Here is a 12,591-nt window from a genome sequence, read left to right as displayed (position 1 = left end):
GTAGCATGTTTATCAAAATATTTCAGATGACACCATCAAGAAAATCTCAATCTTCTCAAAAGTGGTAAAAAAAAAACAATTAAAAAAACTGGGAAATAGAAAATTCAAACCAGACTGCTACACATTGATAATTTGACTTAGAAGTTTATGAAAAAAAAACAATTAGTAGCAAACAGTAATGGGTTGCTCTGGGTGATGCTAACCTGTATAAATACATCGATTTAGAGTTAAAAATTAAATTGAATAAAATATATTCTTTTATTTGAAACTCATTTGAGTACAACTTCAACTTAACTTAGAGAAGTTTAGGAAGCAATTTTCAATGTGGTGCGCGACAAAATAAAGTTAAAGTCTTTCACTTCATTTTCAAATAGTCATTAATACTAAGGACGCGATTTTTGCACTCGGCCAGGTGTACTGGGTGCCTTTCTCACCGCATAGCAAACACACCAGGAATCACTTTCGTCGTAGCACTGTTGTCGCTCAGAACTATTGCTACAGAATTGAATAATATAAAGAAAAATGTAATGCATATTTTTAATAGAAATTTACATTTCAATTGAATTATTTTTAAAAAAAAAATCCAGATATGAAAATGACAGGCCGGAAAGATAATGCACATAGTAAACCCCGTAAAGTTAAAAATTAGTTTCTTGTTAATTTTCACAATTTTATAAGACACAGTCTTCGTCAAAATTTTCTATTTTAAATTATTTTATGGGAAGTTTGGAAATTTTCAAGTCGATCAAAATTCAAAGTTGGATAATCAATTTACAGCGGCCAGCGATTTGTGGAAATTTTTTATATAAATATTCAATTGTTAATTAAATATTTAATTCACTAATTTTTTTAAAAATTGATAAAAAAAAATGATATTCAGGTGTCATCGGCACCATAAAAATACCTTCAGGTGAATAATTAAGTTAGAAGGCCGGGTTCAGCCGCGATGTAAGGGTTGTTTTTTATGTAAGGGTGTGTAGGAAGTAAGTTGTTGTGGGTTAGAAAGCGGCTGAACCCGGCCGTGGGGGTGTAAATCGCGAAAAACTGATATTCAGGTGTCTTCGGCACCAGAAAAATACTTTCGTTGAGTAATTAAATTAGAGGGCCGGGTTCAGCCGCGATTTAAGGGTGGTTTTCTTACGTAAGGGTGTCAAACGGGGTGAGTTAGAAAGCGGCTAAACCCGGCCGTGGGGGTGTAATTTGCGAAAAACTGATTTTTCACTGTAGTCGGCACCATAAAAATACCTTCGGGTGAATAATTAAATTGAAAGGCCGGGTTCAGCCGCGATGTAAGGATTGTTTTTTATGTAAGGGTGTCAAGAGTGTAAGTTGGGGTGGGTTAGAAAGCGGCTGGACCCGGCCGTGAGGGTGTAAATCGCGAAAAATCCATATTTAATGTACATCTAGAGGTCTAATGCATAACGGGGGTTACTGTATAATAGCCAAATGCATCCCCTAGAACGCAATCAGCATTCTTTTATAACCCTTTTTTAAGATAAAAAAAGTTGGCGATATTGCCAACTTCACTAACGTTTAGGCTCATGTAATTATTTAAAAATTACGACAAAATTGCTTTGCATTCAAGAAATTATACTCCTGATGAAACTTTACTTTGAAATATTGCTGCACAGGAATGCAGAAACTCGAGACTTAAGACAGAACACAAGATTTTCATGTACAGCAAACAACAAAATTTCATGCCGATCCTCGAGCACAAATAGAGAAAAATTCCACCAGAAATTAGTTTTTGCTCTCTCTCGTTTGCGCTGCACAGACACGTACAGACACGAAAAGAACAAAGAACTCGTTTGGCTCCGCCAAGGATCGAAAATCCGCTTCTCAGAGATTCTGCTGCTTTCTTGCCACGTTGCCAGCGCTACTTTTATGCGCGCATTAGATTATACAAATTTTTTTCTATCATTGCATATATTATGTAATAAAAAAATAAATTATAGCGCGACTTATAGGATTGAGATACGCTTAGGAAAAATATTTAAGTTTTTACATTAAAAATAATAATGGTTTATGTTTCTTCGAAAAGGATTCTGTATAAAAATTACATCTTACATATCCCCGCATTTTTACCATCAATTTTTCATGAAATTAATTAATTGATTCTTGATAAAATTAAACGGTTTTCCCCTTATGTAAAAAACACTGATTATATTGTAATTAAATGAAATATGAATGATATTTTGATTATGCATGCACATAAATTGCAAATTTACAGAATACAGAATTCAGTTTCACATGTGCGAGAAGTTGCATAATTAAGATTAACTTTGATTTATGTAGTTTTTATTTTTATGTACACATAAATAAAAAGACTAAATAAAAATCATTTTATATTAATTATAGTTTGACCATAATTTCTGTAACATCGGCAAGATGATTAATTTGTATGATTAAACATTTGATCGAAAAACATTATGAAACTCAATTTAAAGGTTAGATTAGGGTTTAAATAAAAACAAAATTATGTATTTTTTTAATTGCTTATCAGGATTGCGGAATCTTGACGATTATTAGAAAAAGATAAACCGAGATAAACTATTGATAAAACAAATATTTTTATTCTAAAAAGAGGTCTGGTATATTTTTATTTTTTATTGATATTAAGCTCATGTAATTATTTAAAAATTACGACAAAATTGCTTTGCATTCAAGAAATTATACTCCTGATGAAACTTTACTTTGAAATATTGCTGCACAGGAATGCAGAAACTCGAGACTTAAGATAGAACACAAGATTTTCATGTACAGCAAACAACAAAATTTCATGCCGATCCTCGAGCACTAATAGAGAAAAATTCCACCAGAAATTAGTTTTTGCTCTCTCTCTCAATTGCGCTGCACAAACACGTACAGACACGAAAAGAACAAAGAACTCGTTTGGCTCCGCCAAGGATCGAAAATCCGCTCCTCAGAGATTCTGCTGCTCTCTTGCCACGTTGCCAGCGCTATACTTTTATGCATTAGATTATAATTTTTTTTCTATCATTGAATATGTAATAAACCAAACAAAATAGCTTATAGCGCGACTTATAGGATTGAGATACGCTTAGGAAAAATATATAAGTTTTTACATTAAAAATAATAATGGTTTATGTTTCTTAATCGAAAAGGATTCTGTATAAAAATTTTAATTTCCAATAAATGCATGATTATTTTTAATTAAGCCCGCAATTTAATTTGTGAGAGCAAAACTTGAAAATAAATCAATTTATGAAATAAAAATAGCAATAAATTTAACCTGCGCATTTAAATAACGTATTGCATAAAGCTTTTTCTATTTTAAATGGTTTTTATCCTAAAATAATTATACCTTTCATACTTGAATTATACAACTTTTATTCGCAATTATAGCATATACTCTGGCAAAATACATATAATATCCCTATTAACAAAACAGAAGCATTAAATTAGCAAGACGTTAAGTGATTCAAAAAATTATTAACAGTTTAGGTTCTTGGTTCTTTGCAAAGAAAATTATTAAATAATGCAATAAAATTTTTATTTAAAACAATCAAACTGTTTCCGCCAATGGCTTGTTGGTAACAACCAATTGTAAGCGGCGGCCAGAAAGGAAAATTTCTAGTCCACCAATAGGCGTTTGCGTAGCTCCACGTGTGTTGTTATTCTCGTGCTTTTATGACACATGGTCAGCTTGGAATCGGTGATTTTGTTGATTCTTTCGTAATTTTTTCTATAATTAATGCACTAAACTTTAAAGTAAGTTCTTATTGAGATTTGATAATCATTGATTTTTGCAAGAAAAGAGTTATTTACACTCAATTTCCCTGAACAATCGTTAAAAAATTCATTTTTATGCTGCAGCACAAAAATGGAATCGTTCGAAGACACTGAAGACCCATTTCCTATCGCAAAGAAGAGCAAGAAAAAGCAGGGTGATGGTTTCAAAGGAATGGGCTTGAGTCACTCGATTTTGAAGGGAATTCAAAAGAGGGGATACAAAGTTCCAACTCCGATTCAAAGAAAAGTAACGTTGCCTTTAATTTTGTTTATAAATACATAGTGTCTTTAATTAAACATTTTATTTACCCTCTGCAGACAATTCCTGTAGCACTGCAAGGCAGAGACATGGTTGCAATGGCTAGAACTGGTAGTGGAAAAACGGCCTGCTTTTTGATTCCTCTTTTTGAAAAGCTGAAGGGCCGAGTTGCAAAATCAGGCGCTAGAGCAATGATCCTTTTGCCAACAAGAGAATTGGCACTACAAGTAATAACAAACTTATATTGTATGTGTCTGGAATAAAATGGCTTTATTTATTTTTCAGACTCTAGGGTTTATAAGAGACATTGGAAAATTTACGGACTTAAAAAGCTGCATGATCTCTGGTGGAGACAACATGGAAAGCCAGTTCGAAGCTATTCATGGCCACCCGGACATTATCGTAGCAACCCCAGGCAGATTTGTACACCTTTGTGTCGAGATGGAACTTAAGCTGAATGAAATCGAATTTGTTGTATTTGATGAGGCTGATAGGTATATTTTTGGCACAGAGCTATTTCAGATAAATACGTATTAAAACAAAATTATTCATCCAGGCTTTTTGAAATGGGATTTGGAGAACAACTGAAAGACATTTGCGCCCGACTTCCGAAAGGAAGACAGACTCTGCTTTTCTCAGCCACACTTCCAAAATCTTTGGTTGAATTCACCAGGATTGGGCTCTCTGACCCTGTATTGATCCGGTAAATTTTTGCTCTTAAAATTTTTTTTAATCTTTTTATTTAAATGCACAAATAGATTGGACGTCGAATCAAAGTTGTCTGAAAAACTTGAATGCAACTATATCTGGTGCAGACAGGAAGAGAAAACGTCAGTGCTCCTGTGTCTTCTGCGCAAATTGGCTGAAATGCATGCCAACAGATATGAGAAACCTCAAATTATCATTTTTGCAGCAACGAGACATCACGTTGAGTTTATCAATACGGTAAAATATAATAAAAAATAAAGAAGATACGTTGACTTAAACATTTTTTGCCCTGTAGATTTTGGGTTTGGCAAATATCACCAGCACTTATTTGTACTCAAACTTGGACCCATCTGCCCGAAAAATCAGCGTCGGAAAGTTTCGCAATCGCTTGGTCCAGGCGTTGGTGGTCACTGATATTGCCGCAAGAGGTATCGACATTCCTGAAGTGGGGGTTGTGATCAATTACCACTTTCCGGCCACCCCAAAGTTGTTTGTGCACAGAGTCGGTAGGTGCGCCAGAGCTGGAAAATCTGGCGAAGCTTACACATTCACCACCAAGGAAGACATTCCCTATTTGCTAGACTTGCATCTATTTCTGGGGAAACCTTTTGATCCCAGTCAGCTTGGCCGAGTCCCGGCTGACTTGCTGGAGGAAGATCAAGCACTTTTGTTGGAGTGGCATAGAGAAAAAGCAGATTTGGTTAGTTTCGGCAATGAAAAAGGGGAAACATAATTAATTTTACTAATTTAAAGGAAAGTATGGAAAATGTGTGCAACAATGGATACTCAAAGTATTTAAAATCAAAACCTGGAGCGTCCAATGATAGTATCAAAAGAAGTAAACAGTTGGCACTGTCGGTCAATACTTCTCACCCAATTTTTGGCACGGATATTACCAAAGAAGGAGATGATTTGTTAAAAAGAATGAAAAACTACAAGCCAAAAGCCGTGAGTCGTTAAAAAACGAAATCATTAGATGTTAAAACTCATTTTTGTATTTTTATTTGCAGACTATATTTGAAATATCAAACTTTGGAGTAAAGGAGATGAAGCAAAAGAGAAGCTATCACGAAGGAGCGATTGCAAGTCACAGGAAGAGAGGCCAGAATGAGCCAAGTTTGTTTCCCAAAAAAAGTCAATATTTTTAATTACTAACAAAAATTTGTATCAGTACCCACCGCTAAGAGCAAGAGAATTAAGTTGAGAGCAGATGACAATTATGTGCCTTACTTACCGGAAGATCACCATTCTGAATTTGGGTATTATCAACTTTTTCATTTTAATTTAAATTATTTTTTTAATATTAATGTTATTAGCTTGGCTGTAAATAATTTTGAACAAGCAGCAAGAAAAGTTGGAATGGATGTGATGGGAGACGAAGAAAAACACATTCAGTTGCAAGACAGAATGAAGAAGTGGGACTCGAGGAAGAAGAAAATGGTTGGCCAGAAGGTAAAGATAAAATATTTACAATCAGCATGGGAATGGAAATTAATTTTATTAATCTACAGACGACGCAAAAGAAAATCAGAACTGAGTCTGGTGTTTGGATTTCCGCTACTTATAAAACTGGCAAATACAAGCAATGGAAGGACAAGTCGAAGGCTGATGAGCAAGACGATGATGATGAAGAAGAGGGTGGTGCTCGTCCAGACAACAGACAGCTTCAGATAAGAGGTATTATATTTAGGTTGTTGTATATAACATTAGTGTTATTTTAATTTTCCTAGGGTGGAAAAATGCTGGTCCTGGCAAGGGAAAGAAAGTAAGGTCAGAGCTCAAGAGACCAGAACAAATCCACAAAGTAAGAGAAAAGAAGCTACGAGCTATGGAGAAATCCAAGAAGAAGAAGCCAAAGGGCAAAGGTAAGCCACGTAGGAAGTAGTGCGCTATGTTTTGGGAAACATGTTAATGGGATTTCAAAAGAATAAAAATCAATATTATCTATTTCATTGCATATAATTAACAACTAAAATACATTAAGTCCTATAGCATGGAGTGCATCGTTTCACAAGTGTAAACTCTTGTATATAAAATATATAGTTGTGTATACTTTTTTCCCATCAGTTAAAATTTCAATTTAGGCAAGATTGGATTGCACATTGCATTCTGACATACCAGAGTTAAAAATTGAGGTGTGTAAAATTTTACATGCTATTAACTCTATCCCTGAGTTGGTGCAGCTGCTCTGCTATCGTATTTGGCAAGTCGCTTCCCACTTGCTCATCGAAGTATTTTCCTATCTGTTCAACCTGGAAAATCAAAATTTCTTTATTAATGACTTCCTGCATTTGCAAATTGGGATTTTAACCTCATTGAGCCAGAAATCTTTGGGAACACTAAACAATTGCTTGGTGTCGATCGGTTCGTCCAGTCCATCGAGATTGATTGCTCCATCAGAGGGAATGTAACCTATCGCAGTCTTTTCCGCCATGCTCTCGTTTCCATCAAGCCTATTAAGAACCCATTCTAGAACTCGGACATTTTCTCCAAATCCAGGCCACAAGAATTTGCCCTTAAGAAAATGTTTATATTTTTTATTTTGATTTTAACAAATCAATAATTACTTGATCGCTCTTGCGGAACCAGTTCACATGGAATATTTTTGGCATTTTTCTTCCAGGAGTCTTTTCTAGGCTAAGCCAATGGTCCAAGTAGTTACCAAAATTGTAACCAAAGAACGGCCTCATAGCAAATGGGTCGTGCATTATCACTTTGCCCTAGATAATCAGTAAAGGGTTTAGAAAAGTTTTGCATAAGGCTTTAGAATTAGACACCACCTTATGTTCGGCAGCCGCTGTTGCTTCCGACCTCATTGCAGCTCCAACGAATACACCATGTTTCCAGTCAAATGATTCGTATATGAGAGGAACGCCTTGAGGACGGCGACCTCCAAAAAGAATGGCGTCAATTGGAACGCCCTCGGGAGACTCCCATGCTGGATCTATGATTGGACACTGATTTGCCGGACTGCAAAATCTATAAAAGAGAATATAATATTATTTACTTGATATACAAAAGCGGTGTAAATTGTGTTGCCTAGAGTTAGGATGAGCTGCATTTCTGCCACAATCTGGCGTCCAGGGCTGGCCTCTCCAGTCCGTGACCTGCACATTTGGATTCGGCTCCATGCCCTCCCAGTAAACTCCACCATCCGACGTTTTAGCAACATTGGTGAAAACGGTGTTTTCAAATATTGTCTTCATGGCGTTAGGATTCGTGCTGTACGATGTGCCTGATTTGCAGAAAAAAAAATTAAAAATACCATTTTTAATAGAAGGGCAATTTAATTTACCTGGGGCAACACCAAAGAAGCCATTTTCGGGGTTAATTGCTCTAAGCCGACCCTGGCTGTCAAACTTCATCCAGGCAATGTCGTCTCCAACACATTCAACTTTGTAGCCTGGCAAACTAGGGGTCAGCATAGCTAGATTGGTTTTTCCACAAGCACTTGGGAAAGCTGCGGCGATGTACTTCTTCACACCTTTGGGGTTGGTTATACCCAAAATCTTTCAGAAAAATTATATTTAAATTTTTGTTGAAAATGAAAATTTGATTGAAACTCACGAGCATGTGCTCCGCAAGCCATCCTTCGCGCTTGGCAATGGTAGAGCCAATTCTGAGCGCCAGGCACTTCTTGCCCAGCAAGGAGTTGCCTCCGTACCCACTGCCGTAGGAAATAATCTCGTTGGTGGCCGCCTTGTGGGCAATGATGGTCCTGTCCGGCTCGCAAGGCCAAGGATTGTTTGGCTCAGTGGACCGGCCAACCGAGTGCAAACACTTGACAAAGTCGGAACCGTTTTGAATCGCTTGCAGTACAGGGGCTCCCATTCGGGTCATAATTCGCATCGAAGCTGCCACATATGGCGAGTCGGTCAGCTCAACACCCAGTTTGGCCAGGGGAGAGCCAATTGGGCCCATACTGAAGGGCACAACGTACATTGTTCGTCCTGGAGAAGAGAAACAAATTGCTTAATTTAAATTACAGAAAGCATTAAATATATAAAATAATATTTTCACTCATAAATACTTTTGCGCTAATATTTTCTATCAAAATATTAAAAAAACAGAATAGTTCCAAATATTTAAATACTATTTTTTACAAGCATTATTTAGCTATATTAAAAGGCATAACAAAGGTTTAAAAAAAAATATAATACACACACAGTTATTTGACGCATGGAGGGATTTCTCTATTTATGTCAACGTTGCGGTGTATGGAAAAATTATTGTGGCGCAATGGACATTGATACGGACGCACCACGCACGTCAGACCCTCAACTCTCGCATGATCTACTGGAGGTCAGTGGATACGTGACTCACGGACCGTGCATGAAATACGGACATTAACCCGTGTTGAAGTTGTAATTTTTCAATACTGCATTTGTCATAAGTAGATGCAGAGGACTTTGAAAAAACAATTCATAATTTATTAAATGTATTCGCGAGATAAAGCAATGACCTAAGGTGAACCTTGAAAATTTTACAGCCTGGTCGCAGGTATATTTGGATCTTATGATCTTATCTTTTACGGCAGCAAACATCTTTAACCCAAAGTCGCAAAAAATTTATATTTTATAATACGTTCAATCTTAATTTGATTTCAAAAAATAAATTACTGATTGATAAAATGTTAATAAGAGGAAATAAATTTGCCATTGCATTTGTTAAGAAACTTCTTGATTTGGATATTTGACATAATAAATGTTATTTTAAGGTAATTGTATAAAAAATAGTATGCAGCAAATAACTAAATAATCCTTGGAAGTTTGAAAAACTAAAACAAAAAATAATTTAATTCTCAAACAATATTGTTCATTCCACAGTAAACATTATTTTTACGTCCGATAATGAAGTTAATGAGAATTAATTAAGTTAAATTTAGATTTACTTTATCAATTAAATCAACAATACGTCAATGCAAAAGTCGTTAAATTTTTATCACCGCGCGTGGTAAATATTTGTCAAGTGGAAAAGCGCGCAGCAACGTTGCGAAATCTGCGAGTTAACAAATCCTCGCGCACGCAGAAATTTTTTTAAAAAATAATAATAATTATTCATCCTGCTTTTGCGTACTCAGTACACAAGCGGCAAGTTCAAGGCAACAAAAGCGAGAGTGCGGTCGAGTGACGGGGGCCCGTGGACCGGCTGCTGCCAATCAGAACTGGTCCCGACCAACACACCCACGGCAAAAAAGAAGAGAAAATTGCACTCTGTGCGCTGGACGTGCCTCCCGTGTAAATTTTTCAGCCTTTATTATACCTTTCATGCAACCCGGAAATCTTTCTTGGACTGCCTTATTGAGGTCGTCTGGAGATATCCAGTTGCCTAAGGTGTTCTTGGCAGCTGAGCCGGCGGGAACGGTGTCCCTTTTGTTGTCGGTGCTCATGTAGGTGCGACTCTCGACACGAGCCACATCTCGAGGGTCTGTGAGGGCCAGCCAGCTGGAAAAAAAAGCAATTGCATCAATTCTGGGTCGTTCGGAATGCATACACCGCGTTTTAATTTTTTTAACAGGCAAATATTGGCAAATATTACACAAGATGAGAAAATTAAAAAGTCAAATAATTTTACTAAAGCATATAATCAACTGAAAGTGCTAAATAAGTTAAATAAATTATAGTTTAAAATTGGATTGAAAGGTACGTAAATACAATTTCAGGTAAAACGTACACACAGACCTCTATAACATCTAATTAGCAATTGGGATCAATTTTAATCAAAAAATCATTTTTTTTTTTTTTTATAAAAATTTTAGTTTTTTTTTTAAACCAATTGAATAGTTCATTTAAATCTCTAAAAATTTTAGAACTATTAAAAAAATGATATAAACAATAATAATATAATTTAACTGAAAAGTGCCTCATAAATTATTAAAAGTTGGATCAAAAATAATATTATATTCTTCAATAACATATTTGAAGTGTTATTTTTCTCTCTTTGTAATTACATAGTTAATAATTATGCTTTGATGCAGTACGGATAAACTAAAGCGGAGCACGAGCTCAAACAGAGAAAGTGATCTATGCACCCGACGAGCCCACAAGCAAGAGGGTCAAGTTCATTCACCACTTGCGCTCTATCTTTCACTCCGCGCGAGATGTACCTCATCGATATCGCACCGAGACCATGAGAAGAAAGCAAAGATCAACAGTGGAAATTAATCTTAAAAGTTAAACGACGCGCATTAATCCTCAAATCAAGTAAAAAAAAAAAAAAAAAAAAAAACACCTGATCGGAAAAATATTAAATTGGCAGCTCAAGAGTGCCCTTGGAGCTTGAGAGGCGCAATTTTGCCACTCATGTTTTGAAGGATGTCCAGAAATTATTTCATAATCAACAAGAAATATTTTTTTTTAAGTTATTAAATTTTGTTATTCAATTTATTATATAAATGAATTCTCAGGTCAATTGAATGAAAAAAATTCTGCAGAGCTGCAGGAAAATTCAAAGGCTAGCAAATTTCTAGAAAAATTCCTTGCTGGCAAGATCTACGCGTCTTAGCAGAAAATATATAACTGCAGCTCAACATGAATAGTTTTTCTTTTATCAAACACAATCTCAAAGCTTTTTTCTTTTAAGTGCTCCACTTTCTTTCACGACATACAACATGCACTAGCTGCATCCGCCGATAAGAGGACAAGACATTGAACAAATAGCATATAAAAGTAAAGCAGCTACTGCTGATGCGAGGTGATATTAAAATAACAGCACTCGACAGTAATTGCAAATGCAAAAGCTATAAAGAAAAAAGCTAACTGTGCACTTTTCAATAAATTAATTGATCACGATTTTTTATATATAAAAAAAAATAGAGACAGTGAATTATGGGAGGTGGTTTTTGTTAGTTAAAAAATGGTGATATGTACCAGTTTTTGTATTTGGGCAGAGGCTCGAGGGTTCCAAGTTTAACCATGACAGAGATGAGTTTATCATTCTCTGCCTCCGAGCCATCACAGATATGCACCTTTTCGGGCTGACACAGAGCCACGTTTTTCTCAACAAATGTTTGCAACTAAAGGGAAAGATTCGATTTAAATGCAGTCCGAAGAGCGGCGTCCGGCGAACGTACCTTGGGGCTCAGGGCGGCGGTGCCTTCCAGATTGCGTCTGCAGACCCTGAAGGCCACACGGTCGACGGCCAAAATGTGTTGGAACTTGTTGCGAGCTCCAACATAGCCTCTGAAAATTGAAATCAAAAATTTCCTACATGACTTTCATTCAGAATTTTCCAAAATGAAAATTTTCAACTTTTTTTATAAAAAAATATTCAAACGAATATTTTAATTTTTGAAACAATATATTTCGTGAGGGTAAGAGCGAAAATGTGTCGCAGCAAGTGTGACTAATGTATTTTAAATTGCGATTCAGCAGGACGTCCTTAATATGTTAAAGGTCCAACCGCGTAATCAAAAGTGACGTATGTATTATATTTTAATGCGACAAAATACATCGGCGGAAAATAATAAAACACGGAAAGGAAAAGTGTGGAAAGTATTTAAACGAGAATTTACCTCGAGTAGATATTGAGCAGCTTGGCCATTTCGAACAGACTGTAGCCAGCAGGCTTTGTCTTGATGGAATGTGAAAATGTAACTAGATTCGCAATTTGCTGAGCCCTCACTGCCTCAGCAGCAGCCAAACAGGGATAAGCCGCGAAGTCGCAGAGCTTTTCGTTCTTCGATCACTCGAAGCTCTAAACCGGTACGGCTCCGTCCAAGCGACAACCGCGACCTGCTTTCGCACGATCCCGTGCAAAATTAGTTGGAGAACAAGCGGTTTTCGCGGACGGAGAACCGGTATGTACACGTTTTGACAGGTTGCTATGCAATGTGATCGAATTTGCTAGCAATCACGAGAAGACGGGAAAAA

At 36.2% G+C, this 12,591-nt stretch overlaps 2 protein-coding genes across 2 annotated transcripts; one reads left to right on the top strand and one right to left on the bottom strand.

Annotated features, from left to right (window-relative positions):
• The first annotated feature begins 3,604 nt into the window (after nucleotides 1–3,604).
• LOC132194496 (ATP-dependent RNA helicase DDX54) lies at nucleotides 3,605–6,859 on the top strand. The gene is made up of 13 exons (XM_059615804.1): nucleotides 3,605–3,732; nucleotides 3,838–4,000; nucleotides 4,072–4,239; nucleotides 4,298–4,506; nucleotides 4,569–4,715; nucleotides 4,771–4,957; nucleotides 5,016–5,420; nucleotides 5,474–5,668; nucleotides 5,731–5,836; nucleotides 5,892–5,979; nucleotides 6,037–6,172; nucleotides 6,232–6,397; nucleotides 6,451–6,859. The coding sequence occupies exons 2-13, from the start codon at nucleotides 3,845–3,847 to the stop codon at nucleotides 6,603–6,605; spliced, it is 2,118 nt and encodes a 705-aa protein (XP_059471787.1). The 5' UTR covers nucleotides 3,605–3,732; nucleotides 3,838–3,844; the 3' UTR covers nucleotides 6,606–6,859.
• On the bottom strand, nucleotides 6,661–12,553 carry LOC132194497 (phosphoenolpyruvate carboxykinase, cytosolic [GTP]-like). Its single transcript, XM_059615805.1, has 11 exons — nucleotides 12,234–12,553; nucleotides 11,793–11,901; nucleotides 11,590–11,735; nucleotides 9,983–10,164; nucleotides 8,288–8,670; nucleotides 8,016–8,229; nucleotides 7,760–7,955; nucleotides 7,501–7,699; nucleotides 7,288–7,440; nucleotides 7,032–7,235; nucleotides 6,661–6,972 (listed from the first exon to the last, which is right to left on the bottom strand). The coding sequence occupies exons 1-11, from the start codon at nucleotides 12,260–12,262 to the stop codon at nucleotides 6,868–6,870; spliced, it is 1,920 nt and encodes a 639-aa protein (XP_059471788.1). The 5' UTR covers nucleotides 12,263–12,553; the 3' UTR covers nucleotides 6,661–6,867.
• Nucleotides 12,554–12,591: the final 38 nt, after the last annotated feature.

Source organism: Neocloeon triangulifer, unplaced genomic scaffold (genome assembly GCF_031216515.1).
Source record: "Neocloeon triangulifer isolate White Clay Creek 2 clone unplaced genomic scaffold, ASM3121651v1 ptg000006l, whole genome shotgun sequence".
Lineage (NCBI taxonomy): Eukaryota > Metazoa > Arthropoda > Insecta > Ephemeroptera > Baetidae > Neocloeon > Neocloeon triangulifer.
Note: the sequence above shows the minus strand (reverse complement) of the source record. Positions and strands in the feature narration are given on the sequence as shown.